This window comes from Acomys minous (assembly GCF_964271855.1).
Source record: "Acomys minous genome assembly, chromosome: 5".
Classification (NCBI taxonomy): domain Eukaryota; kingdom Metazoa; phylum Chordata; class Mammalia; order Rodentia; family Muridae; genus Acomys; species Acomys minous.
In genome coordinates this window covers 88,860,132-88,882,552 of record NC_140494.1, presented here as the reverse complement: position 1 = coordinate 88,882,552, position 22,421 = coordinate 88,860,132, and the positions used below count along the sequence as shown (strand labels likewise).

Genomic DNA, 22,421 nt, shown 5'->3' with positions numbered 1-22,421 from the left:
TTTTCTTTTTTTTTTTTCAATAATTTTTTCTTAATCATACTTTTATATACACCCCTTCCCCAATTCAGCATACAAAAGTATGCATATGCATGTTCTTTTTAATACGAACTATAGAACTCCCTGTTGGTGTTATCTTGTTGCTAGAGAAACTGTGTGAAAGCTGCCATTCTTCTCGATCACTGCACAGTGTTGCACAGCAGCATATGCCACATACATTGTTGCTATCCTATTCATGGATATTGGGATTTTTTTTTCAGTGTTACGCTGTAAAACATGACTTGGTCCATTTCATGCATCAGTTTGTGCCTATGGGACTATTGTTTCTGGCTTCATGTCTCTCACTGGGAAAAGACACAGACACCATGCACTTCCATTCATCTCAGGATACAATACCCAGGGAAGATAACGTCTTATACCTTCAGCCTGCAGCCCAGACCGAAGCACGACAAAAAACATGTACCTTACCTAATGTCATACAGTTTGCCAGGCACAAATTGTTCAGTTTTTGTGACAGCCTTGTGTTTGATAAGTAAAATATAAATATCTCTTCCAAAAACATAAATTTATATGATTATGAGTTAGGTAATAAACCTCTTGATACAGGAAAGGTAACACATTCTCAGGAATTTTCCAGCCATGTCATCTTCGCAGCTGAGGACAATGACTACTGAAGCCAGCTCTTTTCTCCCTGGGTATGGATAGCATTCAGTTAGTTCTTACTGGGCATCCATGGTGATGGGGAGGTGGACATTTTCCTTTAGAAGGAGAAGAGGAAGGTACATAAAAGAGAGGGAACTATACGAAATATCCGTTCACGGGGGTTGCGGGGAGTGGAGAGGAATGCACCGATGGAATGCATTAGGTGGAAAGGTGGGTAGGATAGATATGGAAGTGAGTTTTTACATGTGAGGGCTCAAAGCTCATGAATACAAGGAACAGAAAATAAGATGGTGCTCCTATAACCACAAAACACTGTGGAGGGTAGGACACTTTCAGGAGCTTACGTGCCTAAGGATGAATGAAGATGCCTGTCTCCAAAGGACCTGAGAGAAAGCACCATATCAGTTCTGTCATCTTTATTGGCAGCCCTGACTCGGGGCTTTTGCTCCAATAACAAGGTTGTTTCTCCAACTGTCATCTGTTTGCTTCTCAGTACCTCTACGGTGGCCCTGTTATTGCTGTCCAAGTAGAGAATGAATATGGTTCCTTTTATATGGATCAACTGTACATGGATTACATTAAGGAGGTAAGAATAATTGCTCTGCGTGCATATTTTTATGCCTTCTTCCTAATTTTGTACCTTTCTAAAATGCATGCCTGATTGCCAGCCTCATGGGTCTCATGTGACTTTTCTTGGCGAGATGTGAATAAACCCATTAGAGTACTGACGACGGAAGGAAGAAATTATGCTACCCAAGTCAGTGAGTTTATTGGAGTTATTTACAAAAGCTTGAGTGGTTCAAGATAGCCGCCTCACTGAGAAGCCATACAGCACTGTCTTTGGAGCTCCCTGCGTGACTTGCTTGTAATTCAGAGTGCTGTAGTCTCCCCATCCACAGCAGTTGTTACTGCTTATGTAACCCTGGGGAGGAGCCTTGTGAATCTTCTGTTTCCGGAGCTTTCTGATCCTTCTAAGTTTCGTTTACTTCCTGGGTTTTGGATATTTTATTTACTTCCTGAGCTTTATGAGCTTCTCTTCTTCATCCAAACCAGGGTTTTGTTGTGTAGCTCTGGCTGTCCTGGAACTTTTTCTATAGACCTGACTGGCCTTGAGCTCACAGAGATCCACCTGCTTCTGCCTCCTGAGTGTTGGGATTAAAGGTGTGTGCCAGCACTGCCTAGCTAGGAGGTAATGTTTTAATTTGGAGGAAAGAGCTACTTACTAATCATCTCCTTCATTAACATGTAAAAATCATGTTTACTTTTTCAATACATTTCCCACATAATCATGTTAATCAAGATAAATATGAATACCATTGTTACTATTATACAAAATGTGACGTCAGAAATCATTGCTCTCAGGACCTTCTTAAAACATGAAAATTTGTACTTTCATCTAAAGTCCACCATGGCTTAGAGATTTTTGATTCATGATACTTAAATTCTGTCTTTTTGAGCCAGTGACTATTTACAGCCTTGCTAGAGTTTTTTCTTGTGGATTAGACTCTATTGGTTCTTGGCTTCCCTCATTTAAGGAGCCCAGGAGGCTCCAGTCTCAACTGGACTCTGTCCTTAGGGTACAAAGCCTGACTCACTTAGACATGGTGCTGCCTACTTGGCTCGGCCCACACAGAAACTGGGAATGGATGACCTGAACTTAGTCATTTTTGTTCAGCTAAGATTATTTTTTCATGATTTTTTTTTAAAGGCACTGAGCTGGGTGTGGTCATGTACACCTGTAACCTCAGCACTTGGGAGGCAGGAGGATCAAAGCTCAGGAGCACCCTCAGCTAATAGCAAGCTTCAAGGGCAGCTTAGGCTGCAGGAAGACGTGTGTCAAAGAACAATGCCAGGGCTGGAGAGATGGCTCAGAGGTTAAGAGCACTGGCTGCTCTTCCAGAGGTCCTGAGTTCAATTCCCAGCAACCACATGGTGGCTCACAACCATCTATAATGTAATCTGGTGCCCTCCGCTGGCATGCAGGTGTACATGTAGTCAGAACACTGTATACACAGTAAATAAATAAATTTTAAAATATTAGAAAAAAACAACAATAGCAACAACAACACTTACCCCTTAACTTCATTCCCAGGACTATATGCGTCGATGTGAACATAATAGGTGCTCGGGGAAGACCCCATACTTTCTGAGCCATCTGCCTGATTTCCAGGCTCTATGGTACAAGCAGGGGTTTTAAGATCGTAGCCCCCCCCTTTCCTACAGACAGAGAAGGATTTCTTGTTTCTCTTGGCAGAATCCATTTAGAATTCAAGCTTTGTAAAGTTGATTGGCCCCTCCCTTATGGTGTTGAGACCACCAGACAAAACAATTTAAAACGTAAAAACAAACAAACAAACAAGAAAACGAGTTTAGTTTATTTGTGGAAACGTTGTGGCAACAGCCTCCTTTGACAATATGAGAGCTGCTGTGAAAGGGTAAGACAGGGGCCGGAGTGCTTAAAGGAACAGACTACAATTGTCTCAACCCTGTGCACTTTTTGCTATAGGTAAGACAGGGGCTGGAGTGCTTAAAGGCAGAGACTGCAATTGTCTCAACCCTGGGCACTTCCTGCTATATGAGGTATTATCGTGGTTTTTTTGTTTTTGTGTTTCCTGGGTAATCAGTGGTTAAGCGATAGTACAGAAGCAGAGCTAGCATCTGGTTAATATCATAGGATTAAAAATTATAGAATAAGAAAAGAGGAACTAATTTTAGGAAACAAGCCAAGTGGTTCTGAGATCAGTCTCCTCTTTAGAAATTTGTCAAGCCTCAACTGCTGACAGTGTTGACCTTAAGGATGTGTTCCAGACATCCTGTAGTTAACAATCCTTAGACTAGGAATAAGGTGCTGCTGACTCTTAGATTTTTCTTTTTTCTTTTTTATATAGTATCTTGGTTTGAAATCCAGTTCAAAATGGAACTTGTTTTTTTTTAAAACTATTAACAGCACCAAATATCTTCCTTCTTTTCTCTCTCTTTGTTGTAGTTGATATACTTCTGAAGTACGGTCATTGAGAAACTCAGCTTTCATTTACCATGGATATTGGGGCCCACAGGCCTCCACTGCTTTAGTGCAGCTTCTGGAACCACTATGAGATGAGCCTAGAGCAACAATTTCCTTATTGCCCAAGTTGTGGATGGCTACTCTACATTCAAGCTTTTCCATGGCAGTCAACTTTCCTCTGCTGCAACAGATACCTTACATACCATCTAAGTAGACATAGGCATGTGTGAAAAGTCATTATGAAGCCCAGTGTTAAATGTATAGTCAGTCTATGCCGCTTAAAAAGTAAAAGATAACTGAAATAATTAACCTAGAAACAGAAGACTCACGTTGGCTCATGTAATTCCAGTCCATGACTGGTTCATGCTAATGGGACTTGTGTTGAAAGACAATGCATATCACCACAGAAGTCCCACACAGAGCCAACCCAAGTACCTCCTGATCTGGTAGTGCAAGGAAAGAGAGAGGAACTGGACAGACTACCGCAGTCTCCTTTCAGAGCACACCTCCAATAACCTGAACGCCTCTCCACTTTCTAAAGTATTTACCATCTCTCACTAGCATCATGCTCAGCACAAATCTTTGTTATTTATACACACACACTTGGGAGACTTTTCATATACTTCTTTTGCAGTTCACACTCTTTTCATCTGAACCAAACTGCCTTTATTATCTAACTTATAATATCTCTTCTTTCCCATGGAAGCAAGAGAAGTTCATAATATTCATTCTATCAACAGGCTCTGCTGAAGAGAGGGATTGTAGAGTTCCTCTTGACCTCAGACAATGGCGAGGAAATTGAGTTCGGCTCTGTCAAAGGAGGTACTGCTTTACAGTCATTTTATTGGACATCCAAGGCTCTTAGCCAGCCAATATATATTGTAACCAAGTATCAAAGAGAACCAGATGTATTTTTTTCTGATCCTCTTTCCCATGTCAATTGAGATGGACCCCAGAGATTTGATATGATACAAAATGAGGTTCAACATCAAAGCTTACAGTTCAAATATCATGTGAGTCATTTTTTTTCCTCTTTGAATAGAACACTGATGGATCTCCTCGTTCTGAGTACATCTTTCAATTTTTAAAACAATTTCCATAGGTAGGAATCTAGGTTGGTGCAGGATATAGCTTAGGGCCTTATTGATCTCCATCAGCATGTACGGTCACATAGGGAGGTATTGGGTGGGTGTGAATGAAACACACTGCAGTCAAAGGTCCAGTCTAGGCATCAGTGTTAGACTACCCAATGTAGACGCTTAGCAGATCATAAAACAAATTCAGTGGAATAACAAAGTAATAACAATATGGGAAAATGCCAATATACGAGCATGGTGGTTGAGTTCAGGGGACATCATGAAATGTTCTTTTCATGGATATTGGTAACTATTGTGGATTGCCATCTTTTTGTGTGTGTGTGTGTGTGTGGAAGCTCTGCTCATGTTACCATCCCTTGGAAAGTGTGGGATCAGAAGCTTTCATTCAGTGGTCCACCTACATGTATGAAGTGCTGTTAAATTTAAAAAGATAGTGTTTCTGCACGTACGATTTGGTAATAGTTATAATAGTCCTTTATGCTTTGCAGTGGGTTACAAACAGTATGCTGTTATCTATCACTTATACTCAACCTGTCTCCTGAGCTTATGGTCCTTGTCACAATGTTTCAGAGGAACCTCTCTTTCTCCACAGCACTGGCTACTCTAAACACACAGTCATTTGTGAAGGATTATTTTATTAAGCTTCATCGAATGCAGGTAAGATTTTCAAGCAATGCAGAGTTTTGTTTATGTGTCCTCAAGATCTTGCTCTCTGTGCAATTGATGCGAGAGAACACAGGGGGTGTGACAAGGATAAGACCGTCTTACCCTGAGCCTTGGTGTGGATCAAAGTCACTTGATGGGAAGGACTTTTCTTCTATCATCTAGAAAGCATGAAGAGCTTATGCCAGATGAGAAGCAAATATGATCAGAGGGAGTGAGTGATGCCTTTCCTCCAAGAGGGTACAGTTAAGAATGGACCAATGCTGGTGTTTATGGGAATCTCATCATCACCTATTGGTGCTTTTACTAGACTGTTAGGGTTATTGGTGGAATATGAGTATATTCAAGAATTGGAAGGAATGTGTGTATTTAAGACCATCTTTGAGGAGTGTAAACTTTTCTGTCTCAAACCTTCATTTTGGAGGAGCAAGGTATCTTAGTTAGGGTTTCTGTTGCTATGAGAAAACACTATGACAAGGCAATTTCGGGAGAAAAGTGTTTATTTCAGCTTACACTTCCAGGTGGTATCCCATCACTGAGGGAAGTCAAGGCAGGGTTCCAAAGCAGTAATCTGGAGACAGGAGCTGGTGCAGAGGCCATGGAGGGGATGCTGCTTACTGGCTTGCTACTCATGGCTTGCTTAGCCTGCTTTCTTAGAGAACCCCAGACCACCAGCCCAGGGATGGAACCATGCACAATGTGCTGGGCCCTCCCCCATCAATCCTAATTCAGAAAATGCCTTATGGCTGGATCTTATGGGGACATTTTTCTCTATTGAGGTTTCCTCCTTTCTGATAACTAGTTTGTACCAAGTTGACAGAAGACTAGCGAGCACACAAGGTTAGATGTTAAAAGCATTTGTGGAATACTGGGTAGAGAATCCTGCAGCTGGTAGAATCTTAATGTTCAGTCTCTCTCCTCATTCCTTAAAAATGGTATTGGTATTTTTTTTATTATGGATATAGTATCTTGCTTTTTTCTCTGAAAGTCAAAGTTGATCAGGACCTCCCAAGGGGTTGGATACTCCATTTTCCACCTCAGATAAAAAGTCTTCTCTTCTCCTCTCTTCTCCTCTCCTCTCCTCTCCTCTCCTCTCCTCTCCTCTCCTCTCCTCTCTTCTCTTCTCTTCTCTTGTCTTCCTTCCTTCCTTCCTTTTCTCTCTTTCTTTCTTTCTCTTTTATGCTTCCATTCATCCTTCCTTCCTTCCTTCTTTCTTTCTTTAGACTATTTTGTTTGCTGATGATGAGGGAGATAATTTATATTGGTTGTCTAGTCTTTGGAATAAACACATAAGATACTCCCTCAGCATACAGGTCCATGGAGGATCTGAGGTGAGGTTAGAAGTGTCTTCCTCTGGTGGGGTGTACTATACTCTGTATTGATGAATCCAGAACTTTATTTGTGGGAATGCCAGTGAGGGCTTAGTACTTAGTAGTACAACATAGAGTCCTTTCTACTTTTCCTTTTTAGAAAACTCTGTGTGTGTGTGTGTGTGTGTGTGTGTGTGTGTGTGTGTTAGTGCAGGTACTCATGTGTCACAGTGCATGTATGGATGTCAGAAGATAACTCTGTGGAATGGGTTAGTTCCTTCCACCTTTATGTAGGCTCTGGAGATCAAACCAAGGTTCCCAGGCTTGCATGGCAAGTCCTTTTACCCACTGAGCCATCTCACTGGTTCCCCTGCCCATTTCTTTAGCTGGCAGTTTGTCAGTACTTTGGGCTTTCCAGGTTTTTATCGGCATCTTGCCTTGTGGGTGAAAGGGGTGGAATGGCTTATCCTTTGGATGTGACAACCCAGAGAGAGCAGACTAATGAAAAGACATCAGTATCTGACTTAATTGCTGTATGTCCTGTTTAATCCCAGCTTCATCTTGTAACTTAAGAGGTGGAATGATTATCATAGAGATGAATGTTTCGAGGTCCACTTGCATCCAACATAACTCAATCACCAGGTCGATGCAGCTGACAAGAGTTTATTGTAATCAAGTCGCTACTGATTGATCAGGGCCACGAACAGACTAGGGAGATGAACACGAGCCTGAAGGGATGTTGTACAGCATTTAAAGGATGAAGCCATAAAGTGAAGGGGAGGGGGAGGGGGTGGGTGTAGCATGACCCAGGCGTATTTTGACATAAGGGGTTGAGCAAGGGAGTTTCCATCAATCAGGACAGGAGTAGGTCCCTGGGCCTGGGAACATGAACTTAGTTTGACCCTGCCAGCAAGATGGAGAAGTTGTCCTTGAGATGTCTGGGCACAGACAACTGTCTCCTTACAAGTTGTCCCTGAGTTGTCTGCACTCAGACAACTGTTTCCTTATAAGAGAAGCTGATCAGCTATTAGGAAGTCCCCAGCCACGATTGTTAAATCTTGCTCAGGAGAATTAAATTCTTTTCAGGTTTGGAGTACCAAGCTCTACTCAGGGTGGTAAAAAGCAATCTTTTGTTTCTAAATGATGAGTAAAGATTTCCAAATAACCTAAGGATTATATTTGTCATGGGCATTCTGATTCTCAGTGGGGCCTAGTCTATCAAAGCCTATGCCTATCTGTACAGGCCGTATTTGGCAAAAATGAAAAAGATGAACCATCTGCTTATAAGACGGTAGTGGGGCTGGAGAGATGGCTCAGCAGTTAAAAGCACTGGCTGCTCTTGAAGAGAACTGGGTTTGGTTCTTAGCATCCACATGGCAGCTCACAAGCACTAGAAATTCCAGTTCCCAGGCCTGGGCCACCTGCTTCTGGTCCCTGGAGGCACTATTCACAGATAGTGCACTACAAAAGCATAGTAGTCAAACATAAAATAAAGATTAATAAAACCTTAACTAAAGAAAGACACTGGCTAACCTTTTCAAGATACCAACTAAGCTTTACTTATGTTTCGGCTCTGGATGAGTATGGCGCCTCAAAGCAGAACTACGTTGCTTTAAAGTTATAGATTTAAAAAAACCAAAAAGACTTTCTAATGTTGGGAACAAAGCAGCAGAAATAGTCTAAGTACTACCATTTCATTTTCAGACTCCATTTAATTATAGGGAGAAACTAGGTTCAAGGTGCCAGGCCCTACAGGAACTGGGGACTTCCTAATAGCTGATCAACTCCCAGCTCTTCTCCCAGCTCACTTCCTTCTAACTTTAGGCCCCTTTTATTTGTTTGTTTGTTTATTAAACTATGGAGTTCAAGTTGTGGAGCGTATATACTCAGTGGCAGGGAGTGAGGCTTGGTTAACCTTCCGGGGGCCACACCCTTAAAGAAACCGGACTCTTCCCTCCCCCTCCCACTTTCCCCCACTATTGTCATCAACCTCTCAGCTGGGGGCTCATGGTCCCTCTGCCCTCCATGTTGGATAATCAACTGGCTTGCTCTTATGTGGGGCTTGTGCAGGCCAAACATAGAGCAATTTTGAAACTCTGAGAGCCCAGGGATATTAGAAGGAGGCTTTGATGCTGGATCATTGTATTCAAGAGCAAATAACAGTCTTCTGGCTTTGTCTCCAAGTGGGTTGTAAAAACAAATAAAAAACCAAAACCAAAATTAAAAAAAGTAAAAAAATGCCCCCAAACAAACAAACAAAACCCAAACTAAACAAAACTAAAACCAACTCACCAAACACACACACAAAAGAAGCAAATCCCCAAACAATTCTGAAAGAACAAAATTGAAAACCATCCATTATTTCCCAGAATAACAGTCTCTGAATATTTGGCATGATGGAATAAATACATTATATAGTGTATTTATAGTTCTCAAATCTTGAAAAAAACCCATATTCATTTGTATGGGCTCTTAATACTGTCAGAATTGGAATGTGAGAGGGCAGTTGGCATGCCAGAGTAGTTTGCAGTTATGGAATTTTGCAATACTGTCTGAATTCTTCTCAAAGCCTCATATCTGAGGGATCATTCCTTCTGAGATCATGTAATTATCATTTTTAAATTCAAAGTTATCTAGTTGTGCACTTGACACTTAATCTGGGGTCCCATCTATTCACATAGTCTTACTGTCTCATAGGTCTCAGGGACAAAAGTTCCTTGGCTGTCTTCTCAGGGAGAGCAAGCAGCATTTGTAAGCAGATGGCTTTTCCTAATTGGGACCAGTAGGTGAATCTGTTATCTTTCTAGAGAGAAAGAGAACTGAATTTACATAATAAATTGTGTCCACTAATAGAGCTGGGCATTCTAACATGTAGAGGAGATGATATTTTAATACGGTTTAGTCCAGTTTCTTGGTTGATGGCTACAGGTCAGAGAAAGTCTGTTATCTCCCACTTTACATCTGATTTCCTGTCATTTTGAACTGTTTTGTATTGAGAACAGTATAATTATAACCTGTGTCCAAGTGAAACTTCATAATTTGATAGTTGTAGTAAGGGTTCCTGAGGGAAATATGCACCGGCTCTGAGATATGGGGGACACATGGCTCTTGACTCATCTTCTGATGGACACCTCTGACTTTTCACCTGGCTGTGACCTTCTTTTTTGTTTCTATCCCCTTTTTTGATTTTTGGTCTTTATGTTCCCAGTGTCCTTCTTCCTTGGAGCATGCACACTGGCCCAGACATTCTCTTTTTCACATTTGCCTCACCCATTTCCCCCTCATATTCTATATTACTTCATCATCTTGCTTTATATACTGTGAAATCATTACCTACAACTGGAGATAACTTCACGCCTACAGTCATGTTCAATTTTTTGTGTCTTCTGTGACTAACAGGGGCACTTTATCCTTTAAAGGTGATGCCAACCACTGTTATATTCCCTGGCTCAGCATCAGCTTTCCACACACTTGATAACATATTTTTTTAAAGTTCTGGAGGGTTCTTGTTTTATTTATTGCATGTCTTGTGCTTCCTTTAAACTTATATTAGCTAGTCATTGGCTTAGCCCTCCCAGAATGCACTGCTTGATCTAAGTTAGTCATTGCCCTGCTGTCTCATTACAATTAGAGTCTGCTGATGTAGTCGCCTCTAGTATCAACTTGTCTACAGGATTTTCTTGGTGGTGGTGGTATGCCTTTCACTAACTTTGGCTGTCTGTTACTAATGTTTTCTTTTTCTTTTCCTTTTCTTTTCTTTCAGTTTATAGAATCTTTAAAATAAACTTGAATGTCTACCCAGGTAGGGTGTAAACAATAAAAATGAAGACACACCAGTCAGCCTTTTTTTTCCTGTGAATTATTTGTAGTGTTTTTCTAGTTTAACATATCTGGAGACGAGACTGGACCGCAAGTGCAGAAGTGCCTTGCTGCCCTTGTCCTTACTGCAGCCTGTGACTGGGCACTGCATTAAAGGGTAGTCTCTTGCCACAAGATAGAGCGAGTCTTGTCCAGACTGAGTACCTTGCTAGGTTTTCAAGGGGAAAACATTTCAAACAGTTCTGGTAATTCCATATTTTGGAACTGTGCTATGGGTTTCACACTAACTGAAAATGGATTTAGAGAGATAAAAACACAGTGGCACCAAAACCAAGCCAAATCAAAGGCGCACATGAAGTCAGTTTAACCATTTGCCCCCTTTCTCCTAATGGGAGGGATAAAGCCTTTCACTCCTCCCTGGAGCCTCCGTTCAGCTTCTTTCTGAGAGCGCTCATTACACAAGAGCATGGAAGCCTACACACGAGGAGTTTTATCCCACTTACCTAACTTTTGACAAAATGATTCCAGCTAAGAAATGACATGACAATTCAAAGGACCTTTGGGAAGCCACCAGTCAGCAGCATCTAACATGTAAGCCGACTAACCCTGTGTTTTATGAATATGTTATTCTTTCTTATTCATAGACCTTTAACGGGAATTTGACCAGTTCATGAATATGTGGCTACTAGCATTCCAAGCTAGAACTGAAACTGCACCACACATCCTAGGAAACAAGGTATAAGAAGAAAAAGACAAGCAGCTATGCCAAACCCATGAGCGCTCTTCGGAGAACTACATTTCTTGATACTTGCCATCCTCTATTTTTTTTTTTTTAGCTTATACTAGCAAGTGCATCCCCCAACACCTAGAAAACAGATACCCAAACCTCATGCAGCAGAAATTACTTCTCTTGTGCCAGCTCATACTGCAGTGTCCCGAGCAGGGCCAAGAAGACGTTTAAGCCTCAAACACGGAAGTAAAGAATGCCAGTGTGGTTATACCCATGCTGGAACTCATCAGTTCTTAGAAAAGCCAACCAGCCAAATGAAAGTAGCTAAAACCTAAAACCCTAAAACCCAAATCAAACAAATAGTCCCTGCTAACAAAATGAAACAGGTAAGGAGCTACTAAACAGCCTACGGTTTATGCTAGAGCGTGTATCACACACACACACACACACACACACACACACACACACACACACACACACACGGCTATCAAAAGCCCAAACCCTCTTCTTTCTACCAATGAGTTATCTATTGACAGCCGAAGTATGGGCTAGAAAGAAAGAAGGATCTAGGAGCTGCTAGGCTATCCCAGAACTCCAGGTACAGGGCTGTCTGTCTGCCAGCAGTCGGAACGCTTCTTCCCTAGGGGTTTCTGGTCTTCCAGTGAGAGCGGAGAAGAGCCACACTGCTTAGGCTATTTATTTCTCTTGGTTGGATCCATCAAAACTTTACCAGTATGTGAGATTAGTACTGCTCCATGCTCTATGGGAGAGAAGTAAAAGAAATAGTTTGATTCAAGCTATGGCTGGAGGAAAATGAAGCAGATTTCCTTCAGATTTCTGTCTTCAGGGAGAGGGGGCTGTGTGTTGTGGGCTTTAGGGTCAGTGGGTAGAGCGGCCACAGACAGGTAGAGTCCTTATCAGAGTGCTGTGATCTTTTCCTTTTATTTTTTATATTTTTATTTATTTATTTTCTCTGTGTAGACGTGGCTGCCCTGGATTCACTTTGTAGACCATGCTGGCCTTGAACGCACTGCCATCCGCCTACCTCTGCCTCCCAAGTTCTGGGATTAAAGGCATGCATCACCACAAATCTGAAAGTCATGCGGGGCAGGTATTTTCTCCTGAGTGAAATTCTATTCTTTTTCTTTTTTTTTTTTCCTTTAAAATTTTATTTAATCACTTTACAGCCTGATCCCAGCCCCCTCCCACCTCTCCTCCCAGGACCCCCACAACCCCATCCTTCCATTTGCCCTCCCTTCTCAGAGTATGAGAGGCTCTTAAGGGATACCAACCCCCCCCCCTCCGTAACCTCAAGTCCCAGGAGGACTAAATTCATCCTCTCCCATTGAGGCCAGACAAGGCAGCCCAGCTGGGAGAAAGGATCCAAATGCAGGCAACAGCGTCAGAGACAGGCCCTACTCCCCTTGTTAGGAGACCCTCATGAGGAACAAGATGCGCATCGGATCCATATGTGAAGGGGTTCTAGGTCCAGCACATGTGTGGTCTTTGGTTGTTGGTTCAGTCTCTGTGAGCTCCCATGGGCCCAGGTGAGTTTGCTCTGTAGGTCTCTTGGGGTGTCCTTGACCCCTCGGGCTCTCTCAGTCCTTCTTCCCACTCTTCTTCAAAACTCCCCGAGCTCTGCCTATTGTTTGCCTGTGGGTCTCTGCATCTGTGTCCATCAGCTGCTGGAGGAAGCCTTGACTCTTTTTCTTGAAGTTCAAAGTTGAATCCGACCTAGGGGTCACACACACATATAAAAGGATGAGCCATTGAAAAATCTGTGAGGAGGACTGGAGAAGGAGGTAGTAGGTACCTGGATCTTCCAAGTCTGTTAGCATCTCATAGCCAAAAAGATCAGAAGGGAAGCTCTGACAAAATCCCATGTGGATCACTTATTTTTTCCCTCTTATAACCTCTGAATATTAGTTAATATGTACCTTGAGAAGAAAAGCTTTTTTGTTTTTATTTTATTTCTTTATTTCTTTAGTCGTGGTTTCTTTTTGTTTCCTTATGGCTTCAGAGAGTTCAGCCCTGGCTTGCTTGGCCTCACATGCAGGATGCAGAAGGTGAGATAAGATGAACCCAAAGGAAATATACCCCCAAGTGCCCACACAGAGGGACTTCCTTCTTTCAGCCAGGAGCGCCCACCTCCAAAAGTTTCCGGAAACTCTCAGAGCAGTGCTATCAGATGGAGACCAAGCATTTAACATATGAGCGTGGAGAGGCAGGGGCATTTCATATTCGGACGTTGTGAGTAGCTAACCTTTGCTAAGCACATGTGTGCCAGCTATGGTCCTAGGTGTTTACTGTTTTGCAGCTCTCCCAGGGCAGTGCGGCAGGTACTGTTGTTGTGCCTCACTTCATAAGGAAATCAGGACACAAATGGATGTAGACATTCAGTGCTAGGATTTGATAGTTAAGTACATATAGGTGCTGCTGACTCAACCAGATCCAACTGGAGTCCCCTCAGCAATCATCACCTAGGCAAAAGCCACCTGCAAAGCACTGCTATTACTCAAGCCCGGTGAAGACACCTGGGACAGTGCTGTAGGCAGGCACGTTCCATGGCGCCTGTGTCAGATGCCACTCACACCTTCTCTCAAGAATTTCAGTAAGATATGGTGATGGTCTTCTTACTTTAAGTTTAGTTTTCATGGAGGACCTGTATCGGGCATCCCCAGTCAATTATCTTGTTGACATCTTTTTCTCTATTTTTTAAAAGTTTAGATTAATATCTGTCCTGAGGTTTCCTGACAAATAGTTTTTGTTCCCTGCCTCTTTGGATTGAATTTGCCTTTATTTACCTACATTTTTCCTGGTGAAATCTTATTACAATTTGCTCTTCATATAAATCCTTATTAATATCAACTTTCCTATATTTACATCATGCTAATTTTGATTTATTATATTTCCATTGAACTCAAAACATTTAAAAACTTCTCTTGAGACTTTTGTTTATTTCATGTTTAAAATATGTTGTGAAAGTTCTGGATCTTTAGGGACTTCCCAACCATTCTTAATTTCCCTTTTTACATTTAGTGTGCGTGTGCGTGTGCCTGTGCGTGTACGTGTGTGTGTGTGTGTGTGTGTGTGTGTCTGTGTGTGTTCATGCCATACTGCGCAGGTGCAGGTTAGAGGATAATTTGGGAGAATAGGTTATCCCCTTCCACTGTGTGGGTTCTGAGGATAAACCTCAGTTTATGAGGCTTGAGTGCAGGAGCTCGTCCTTCCTGGGTTGTCTCAGTACCGCATCGTTCTGTTTTCATTTCTGTCTTAGTACTTTTGCTGGTAAAGAGAATAGCTTGCAGTATTTCTGTTCTTCATTCACTGAGATCCATCTCATGTACAGAGTACTGTCATTCTTGGTAAATATTTCATGTGCATTTGAGAATAATGACTTTGCCTTTGTTTTCAAGTTATGATTACGATTTGTTGGTGCAGCCATTGTTCTATTAATCATTGTCTATGTGGGGTCCTTTTAGGTACATACACATATAGTTTTTTTTAACTTGGAAATTGCATTTTGCTGAGGAATTTATCCCTTTAGAACTGTGTAATGCACCTCCTATTTTTCTCTGTTCTAGTGTGTCTGATGTAAATGGAGCTAATTTTACTTTTAGTTAGAACTGTGTGTGTGAGAGAGAGAGGTGGGGAGGGAGGAAATGAGGGAGGAAGAGAGAAAGGAGGAGGAGGGGGGGAGAGAGAGAAAGGGGGAGGGAGGGAAGGAATGATGGAGGGAGAGAGCGAGAGAGAGAGAGAGAGAGAGAGAGAGAGAGAGAGAGAGAGAGAGAGAATTGATGTGTAGACATAAATTTTAAGACATTTAGCGCAAGATCAGGGCTTGCTATTAAGACACTGCTTTTTGAACAAGAGCTTTCATTGTTCATCTGACTTGAGAATGTTAGTAGAGGTGGAGTGAATATAGTTATTAACTTGAAAGTATGCTTGGCCTAGAGTTTAGACATCCATAAAATAAAATTGTAAAATAAATGACCATATTTTAAGAAAAATGAGTGATAGAGTGTTGGAACATATAGGACTTTGATATATTTCTGTATAGTTTGTGCTGATAAGTCTGTTTTGATCACACCCTTAGCCCAGCACAATGGTTAGAAGTACGGCTGCAGGGACTACATTTGCCAGTTCAAATCCAAGCTCTATCACTTCCAAGCTCAGCTAAATTGGACAGTAGCCTAAATTGGGAGTAACCTCTATTTCTTCATCTGTACAGTCAGAGTGGTAGTTTATCACTGCGGGATGGTTACACAGAATTACTTAAGTAAAATGTATTACTCAGTGCCTTGTACTAGTAAAAAATCTCAGTAATGATTAGCATTTAGATATGCTAATATCTAAATACATAAAATGAATATATAATTCATAAAGATAAAAAAGTTAAAGTACTTACATATAGTTTATTAACAAAAAATACAAATAAGCGTTGTTAGAAATAAAAATTATATGAGTATGAGAGGGTGTGTATCAAAATAGGAAAATCTCTGAAGTGGGATAAAGGTGGAAAACATTGTTGGTGTTCTCACACGTGGTGCCACCTTATTCTGCTTTATTTTCCTTTGTCACACAGTATTTGATTTGCTTTGTTTCTAGAATGATAAGCCCATTATGATTATGGAATACTGGACTGGCTGGTATGACACATGGGGCAGTCCTCACAATACTAAGAGTGCAAATGGTAAGTGAGTCATAGTTTTTAACTCTGAGTCAGGAAGGCTCTGTGCTAAGGATCATTACCACACAACTGTTTATTGACATTCCTGTGCAGAAACAAATATCCATCTAGTCATTGCTAATTACAAGCACTGCCAGCTCTGAAGATGACCTTGTGAGCACAAATTGTGTGAGACCTACCTTATAGCATTCTTATAAATTGAGTGAAAACAGCAGATTGGTAGGAATTAAAGCATCACTCTGATGCCCACCTTTATCAGCTGTTTGCTGCACTGAACCAAGTCCAGTGAGAGAACTAAGGTGGGAAACAGTTCTCTTCAGTTAGTGAAGGTGGACATGGAGGTGTCGGGGAGTGTGACATACCTACAAACATTTCTCGGCCATTTGCATGACTTCTTACTCATCTCTAGGAATGATGACTCTATGGTATTGTCAACAAGATGGTAGTGATATCTAGGGCCCCACAAACAGTGGGAGAGGAAACCTTGGATCCTGGGGCCAGAGACCAGGACTTTAATCCCAGTGTCTCAGCAGAAGCTTTGCGATTTGAGGCAGATTTCTTTTACTTCTGAATCAAAATGCCTGTCTACCCCCAAAATGGGTTGTTATTAACTTAGATGCCCACCAGTGGATGAATGGATAAAAAGAATGTGGTAAACATGCACCACGGTGGAGTATTATTCAGTCATGAAAGAAGGAACCTTTGCATCTGCACCAACAAGGTGTAACCCTGTTACCCAGCTAAAGAATTGCAAGTATGATTTCCCCTTCATTTGTGGAAATTAAAAAAAAAGGTTGATCTTGTAGAAGAGTGGAGAGGAATGGTAGTTATTAGAGACTGCGGTGGACGAAGAGAGACAGGAGGAAGCCAAGTGAGGAATGCCAAAATGCAGTCAGAAGAGCCGCGTCAGGTCTGGCTTTCTGTAGCTTAGTGAGACAAGCACTTGTCAAGTCAATCTGTGAGACACTCACATTGATTAAGTAAGATGACTGCAAAGACCCAGCATAAAATGATCAATGGTTAATGATACAGACACACTTTTTATCCTGGTTTGATTGTTGTGTTTTGTACGTGTATATCAAATTACCACCAAGACACCCATGAAGGCATACAAAGACTATATCTCAATAAAATAAGATATAAGAAGTCTTTCCCTCAAAAGCAAAGAATAGGGGGGGGGGTGGGATTGCTGGAAAGATATACCTGTGCCACTCAGAACAATGCCTGGCAATTGTCATCTACTAAGCACAAGTGTGTTGCCAAGAAGCTATTTTGTTACAGCTATATGAAAAGCTCCCTGATACTGAAATGGGAGAATTACCTAAGTATTGGTGACCGAGAAACAGACAATAGCCAGCTTTGGACTGCAAAACAGAAAACAAAATGCGAACCAAGGAAAACATGACTAGCAAAACCTGGCCACCATCACCAGCCGTAATGCCACCAAACAACAGATGTGTGATCACTTGTGTCTGGGGCATGGACTCATGATAGCTAGACATAGTTTTTCATCAGTTGATTTACTCATCATTCTTGTGACGGTGTGGGGATTAAAGTTTGATTGGAAGCAAAGAAGCTGAAAGAGAAAATAAGCCAGGTGTGTCCTTATAAACAGTCAAAAGCACAGCCGCCATCTTCCCACTTCCAACGGTAGCCAGAGGGAAGAGAGTGTTCGCCAAACATGCCGGAAAGATGGAAGTTTCTGCGACCAAAATTTATGAACAGCCATGGGCACAGTAAAACGATGTGGTGCTTTTTAACTCAACACCTCTAGTGACATTGTACTGGGAAGGTAGGACTGAGGGCATACTAGCTATTTTTGTAAATAATTTTAAGTTTTTGATGGTCATGTAATAATGCAGTTTGGGGTAAATTTGTACCAAAGCTATAGTGAAAGAAAAAAGAAAAAGAAAAAGCTACAAGTTCCGGGACTTGCTTTTCAAGAGTGGTTCTGGATGGTTCCACTTGCTTAATGATGAAAAAGATGACAAGATGGATTGTAGGGAACGGAGCTGGAAGTAATCATTTTCACCTAAGATCTCTGCCTCCCTTCTGATCTCACCCCTCTTTTCTCGACAGAAATTCAACGAACAGTATCTAAATTTATCAAATATGGATTCTCCTTCAACTTGTATATGTTTCACGGCGGAACCAACTTTGGTTTCATGAGTGGAGCGAAGCAGGACCCCTATCGCCTAGGTGTTGTGACCAGCTACGGCAAGTGATTGCGACGGTGTGGTCCCTTCTCGGGGGTGGTGGGTGGGGCCGACAGCTCTGAGGAGGAGGCTCCAGATTCATGCTCTTGCACCATGAGGTCTCAGCAAGCAATGCGTGCTGAGTGCTGAGGCTTTTCGTCTGCTCTCCTTGTGATGATGTCTGTGCTGCCCATCTAGCTGTCATTCTAGCAGCCGGGCTTCCCCACACCAAGTGCTCCGCTTCACTCTTGCACTCTCAGAGCAATCCAGGCGGGACTAGGATGAGAGGTCAAAGGGAAATGGCAGGGTGCGCCCCGTGTTTGTTTCCAGCTTGACATTTCACAGCGTGTTATAGAGCACGCCAGAGGTGGAGGATGTGAGCGCCTTCTAGCTCATCTTCGGTGGACCTGGGTTTGCGCACATCCCCACGCTGAGGCAGGGCCTGCTGTGGAGGACTGACTGTCCCAAACATCTGTCTCGTAGACTATGATGCTGTGCTGTCGGAGGCTGGAGATTACACCGAAAAGTATTTCAAGCTTCGGAAACTCTTTGCATCTGCTTCAGGTACTTATCGCATTAGTAGGAGGGTAGCACTCTCTTGGGCTATGTATAGTATTGGGTGTGACTTAGCAACTACATATGCAGAAAGAAAAAAATTGTCAGTTTGACTTTAGGTAGATCCAATTAGCTGTCTAGTGAGGGTTAGAACAGAGGCAAGAGTCAGCATCGCAAAAGATGTAACATGAAGCTTTCCCCTAGTCCTCTTTCTCTATGTTCCCACCAGGTACCATGGTTACTCTGTGTTTACTAGGTATGCTGTCTACCAGGAATTAATGACTCCTAGCTATTTGTCTCTAACAGATGTGGGTGGATGCAAAATGGTTCATTTTATCTCCCGTAGAGAACCTAGAATAAAGCTCTCTTTTTTTTTCCTGTCTCTGGATCCAGAGGCCACAGATAGTCATGGGAATGCTTAGAGAAAGGAATGTTCATTTTAGCCACTGTTCCCTGTGGCCCATTCTCCTTGCAGCAGGTCCCCAGCCTCCGTTGCCTCTCACTACTCCCAAGACCGTGTACCCGTTTGTGGGCCCATCGTTCTTCTTGCCACTGTTTGATATCCTGTCGTCCTTAGATAAGGTGAGATCTGCTTGGGCACTAGCACTGGGGGTGAGGGTTGGAGGGAGGACCATGGAGAAGCGGGGGAGAAGGATGTGGGTCCCAGAAGAGACATTCTATCAGGGAAGTCTTTTGGAAGGGGAGTTTGAAGATGTTTTTCTTGGCATTGTATCTAAACCTGGAATTATTGGTCAGGAACCAATTGGTGGAGAATTATTGGTGGAAAAGATGGTGAAGGACTTGAAGAATTAGCGGGAGAAAACAGACATAGCAGGATATCCCATCTTAGGAGTCCACTCCGAGCTTAGATGGATTCAATTGGTGAATGCTATTGCAGGATTCACAGTGGAAAAAAATCTCTGACGATAGACCCAGGAAAGCAGTCTTCTTCATTATCCACTAGTTAGGCTTCATCTTAAAAAAATTTCCTGTGGTTTCTATACCTCTAAATGAGAAACCTGTCCTAATTGTAGAGACCAAAGTCTTGAATTTCTATTGGCTTCACCTCCATTGTTTGTATTTTAGACGAGAAACAGTGAACAGTAAACGGTCCACATAAGTCAGTGTTTGCTGAGTTCAAAACTTCTCCAATCTTCAGTTGTTTTGCAATACATTTGCTTATTCTATTGATTAATTTTTATGATTATAGTGGTTGGGCGGTCTTCATAATGCCACATTACTCCAAATTTCTTGGACAGTAAATGTATTATTATAGAAGCATTGCCATAGCATCTATTGTGCGATTGTTTTCTTTTAAAGAATCTGCGAGGACCGTTGTGTGGTCCAGCAAGTCATGGCAAGAGTCTTAGGACAAGGATCATGGCTTCTTCTCATTTTGTCTTCTGTCCCTGCCCCGTCTCCATCATAGCCTGTCAAGTTATACACTCCCGTCACCATGGAGAATCTCCCGATAAACAATGACAGTGGTCAGGCATTTGGATTGGTTCTCTATGAGACTTCCATCTGTTCTGGAGGCAGGCTCTTGGCCTCAGTGCATGATGCAGCACAGGTAGGCACCAACAGGTATCTCTAGCTATTGAGAAATGTAGTTGCACATTGATTTCACTATATGCTAGTATTTGTTTACCAGTATGGTAGAATCATAGGACACACAGAGCCAAATCAAATTATTTGATTATTATTTTATTATTTGTTTTTGATATAACCTTTATTATTTGTTTTGATATAACTCACAATGTAGTGGGGAGTCCTGTTCAACATATAGTCATCTGAGTACTGAATTTAGTACCTACCTTTCCCTTTGTTATGACCACCTTCTAACTAAATCTCTGTTCTTCGGGTAGGACTATTGACAAATCTGACGCTGGATTTATTTTTGTAGGTGTTTTTGAATAATGTAAGTATAGGAATTCTGGATGCAAATACTGCTGCCCTGAATATTCCTAAAATCCAGGTAAGTGATCCCACAGTCCAGGAGATGCTCTTGACTGCTTTCATAGGTAGCCTGGTTCTGGGCCTGACTACTACCTCCTTCCACTATGCCATTTCTTCTCCCATAGGACTGTAGCGGCAAGTGTGCAGGGCCATAATCTTAAAGCATCTTCTAAGCTTTGGTGGCCTAAGGACCTACAGGATGAATTATTTAGCAGGAGTAGCGGTTCTCCTTAAGGTTGAGTCAACCCCCAGCTCCTGTTGGGACTGCTGATAAAAAGCAGAGTGAGAGATTCTTTTTTCCTGTCCTAACAGAATCAGAAAAAAGGGAAGAGTAGATTAAGTATGGTATAGGAGCACAGTGTGTGCGTGTGTGTGTGTGTGTGTGTGTGTGTGTGTGTGTGTGTGTGTGTGAATTGTGAGTCACTGAGTTCAAGCCCCCTTTACCAACTTTCTTGGGACTTGAAAAAAGAATGTGCTATCTTGTTTCCACTAACTTGTCCCCCTAAGCAGGGTTGTCAGCTTCTGAGGATCTTGGTTGAGAATCAAGGCCGAATCAATTTCTCATGGAAAATTCAAAGTGAGCAGAAAGGTAGGCTTTGGTCCACAAAAACAAGTGTAACGTCCCTTCATTTCTTTGAAGCTTATACTGTGGATGTTTTGGGGTTCAGAAGGCAGAAATGACCCCCCCCCTGAGAAGTAGGTTACTTAAGTCCTTGGAATGGTGATGTTACTTTGTCCCCTTTTTTGTTCTGACTTTTTTGTTACCTATGGCAGCAAAGCAGAGCAATTCTGTTGGCTGCTGACGCATCTTAGATCAGGGCTCAGTCTTCTTTTAGGAATAATCTCTATATTAGGCATGGGGGGGTAGGGGGGAGGTTTTTAGTAGTGTGGAAGCATACAGCAAGAAAATTTACATAACAATAGGTCTGTTTAGTATTTATTCTCCTGGCTATATTCCTTGCCAGAACACACATTTAATCTATCTTTCTCTGTTCCCACCTTTGGACAATATCTAGAACTCATTGCTAATCTCTTCTTGGCTTCCCACCTACAGGGTTAAATGAATTTGTTAGCGTCAATTACGTCCTGCTGAGGAATTTCACCATCTATTCTCTGGACATGAAGAGGAGTTTCTTGAAGAGGTATGCTCCTCCCTACCTGTGATGCATACCGAGGGCATGGGAGGCTATGAATTCTCGTCCCCCCCCCCCCCCCGACCCCCGTCCCCAGCTCTGCAAAGCCCAAGGTTCAGACACCTGAAGGGGTGTGTCCAGTCATTAGATGTTTTACTCCAGCAGCAGAGCAGACTAGGCATCCTGACTGCCATGTCAATAGTGAGAGTTCAGTGTCAATGGGGGACTCTTGATCTCTGTGAGAGAAGGTTGGGTCAGTATTGGAAGGAAAGCTGGAAAAAGTTTTCCTCAGCCTCATCGTTGATGCTGTCTCCAGGCTCCTCTTGCGCAACTGGAAGCTTGCCCCACCCCATTACAGAGGCCCTGCCTTCTACTGGGGAATCTTGAAGGTTGGCTCTTCCCCCAAGGATACCTTCCTGGACCTACGAGTAAGTAAGGCTCCTATTTTTCTCCTCTGATATTCTAAACATGTGCTTTCTTGTAAGATTTAGTTTATTTTTAAAATTATATGTATGTGTGTATGTATATGTGTGTGTGTGTTTGTGTGCAGACATGTGAATGTGTGTGACCTCTCCTGGAAGCCAAGAGAGAGAGAGTCAGCTCCCCTGG

General features: G+C 42.3%; 1 protein-coding gene across 6 annotated transcripts in view; it reads left to right on the top strand.

The window, feature by feature from the left end:
- Positions 1–22,421, top strand: part of GLB1L3 (galactosidase beta 1 like 3) — a 45,263-nt gene that overhangs the window by 10,406 nt on the left and 12,436 nt on the right. Inside the window, exons 7-18 of one of the 6 annotated variants that reach the window (XR_014779675.1) lie at positions 1,154–1,246; positions 4,405–4,486; positions 5,354–5,418; positions 15,892–15,976; positions 18,053–18,190; positions 18,652–18,732; positions 19,199–19,305; positions 20,153–20,293; positions 20,627–20,698; positions 21,187–21,268; positions 21,734–21,821; positions 22,129–22,244. Coding sequence is in view for 5 of the 6 variants with exons in the window: in XM_084784187.1 (XP_084640313.1) it covers positions 1,154–1,246; positions 4,405–4,486; positions 5,354–5,418; positions 15,892–15,976; positions 18,053–18,190; positions 18,652–18,732; positions 19,199–19,305; positions 20,153–20,293; positions 20,627–20,698; positions 21,187–21,268; positions 21,734–21,821; positions 22,129–22,240 (1,146 nt within the window). In the remaining variant the exon portion in view is untranslated. The remainder of the gene's footprint in view (positions 1–1,153; positions 1,247–4,404; positions 4,487–5,353; positions 5,419–15,891; positions 15,977–18,052; positions 18,191–18,651; positions 18,733–19,198; positions 19,306–20,152; positions 20,294–20,626; positions 20,699–21,186; positions 21,269–21,733; positions 21,822–22,128; positions 22,245–22,421) is intronic. The other 5 variants (XM_084784189.1, XM_084784188.1, XM_084784187.1 and 2 more) reach the window with 5 other exon arrangements.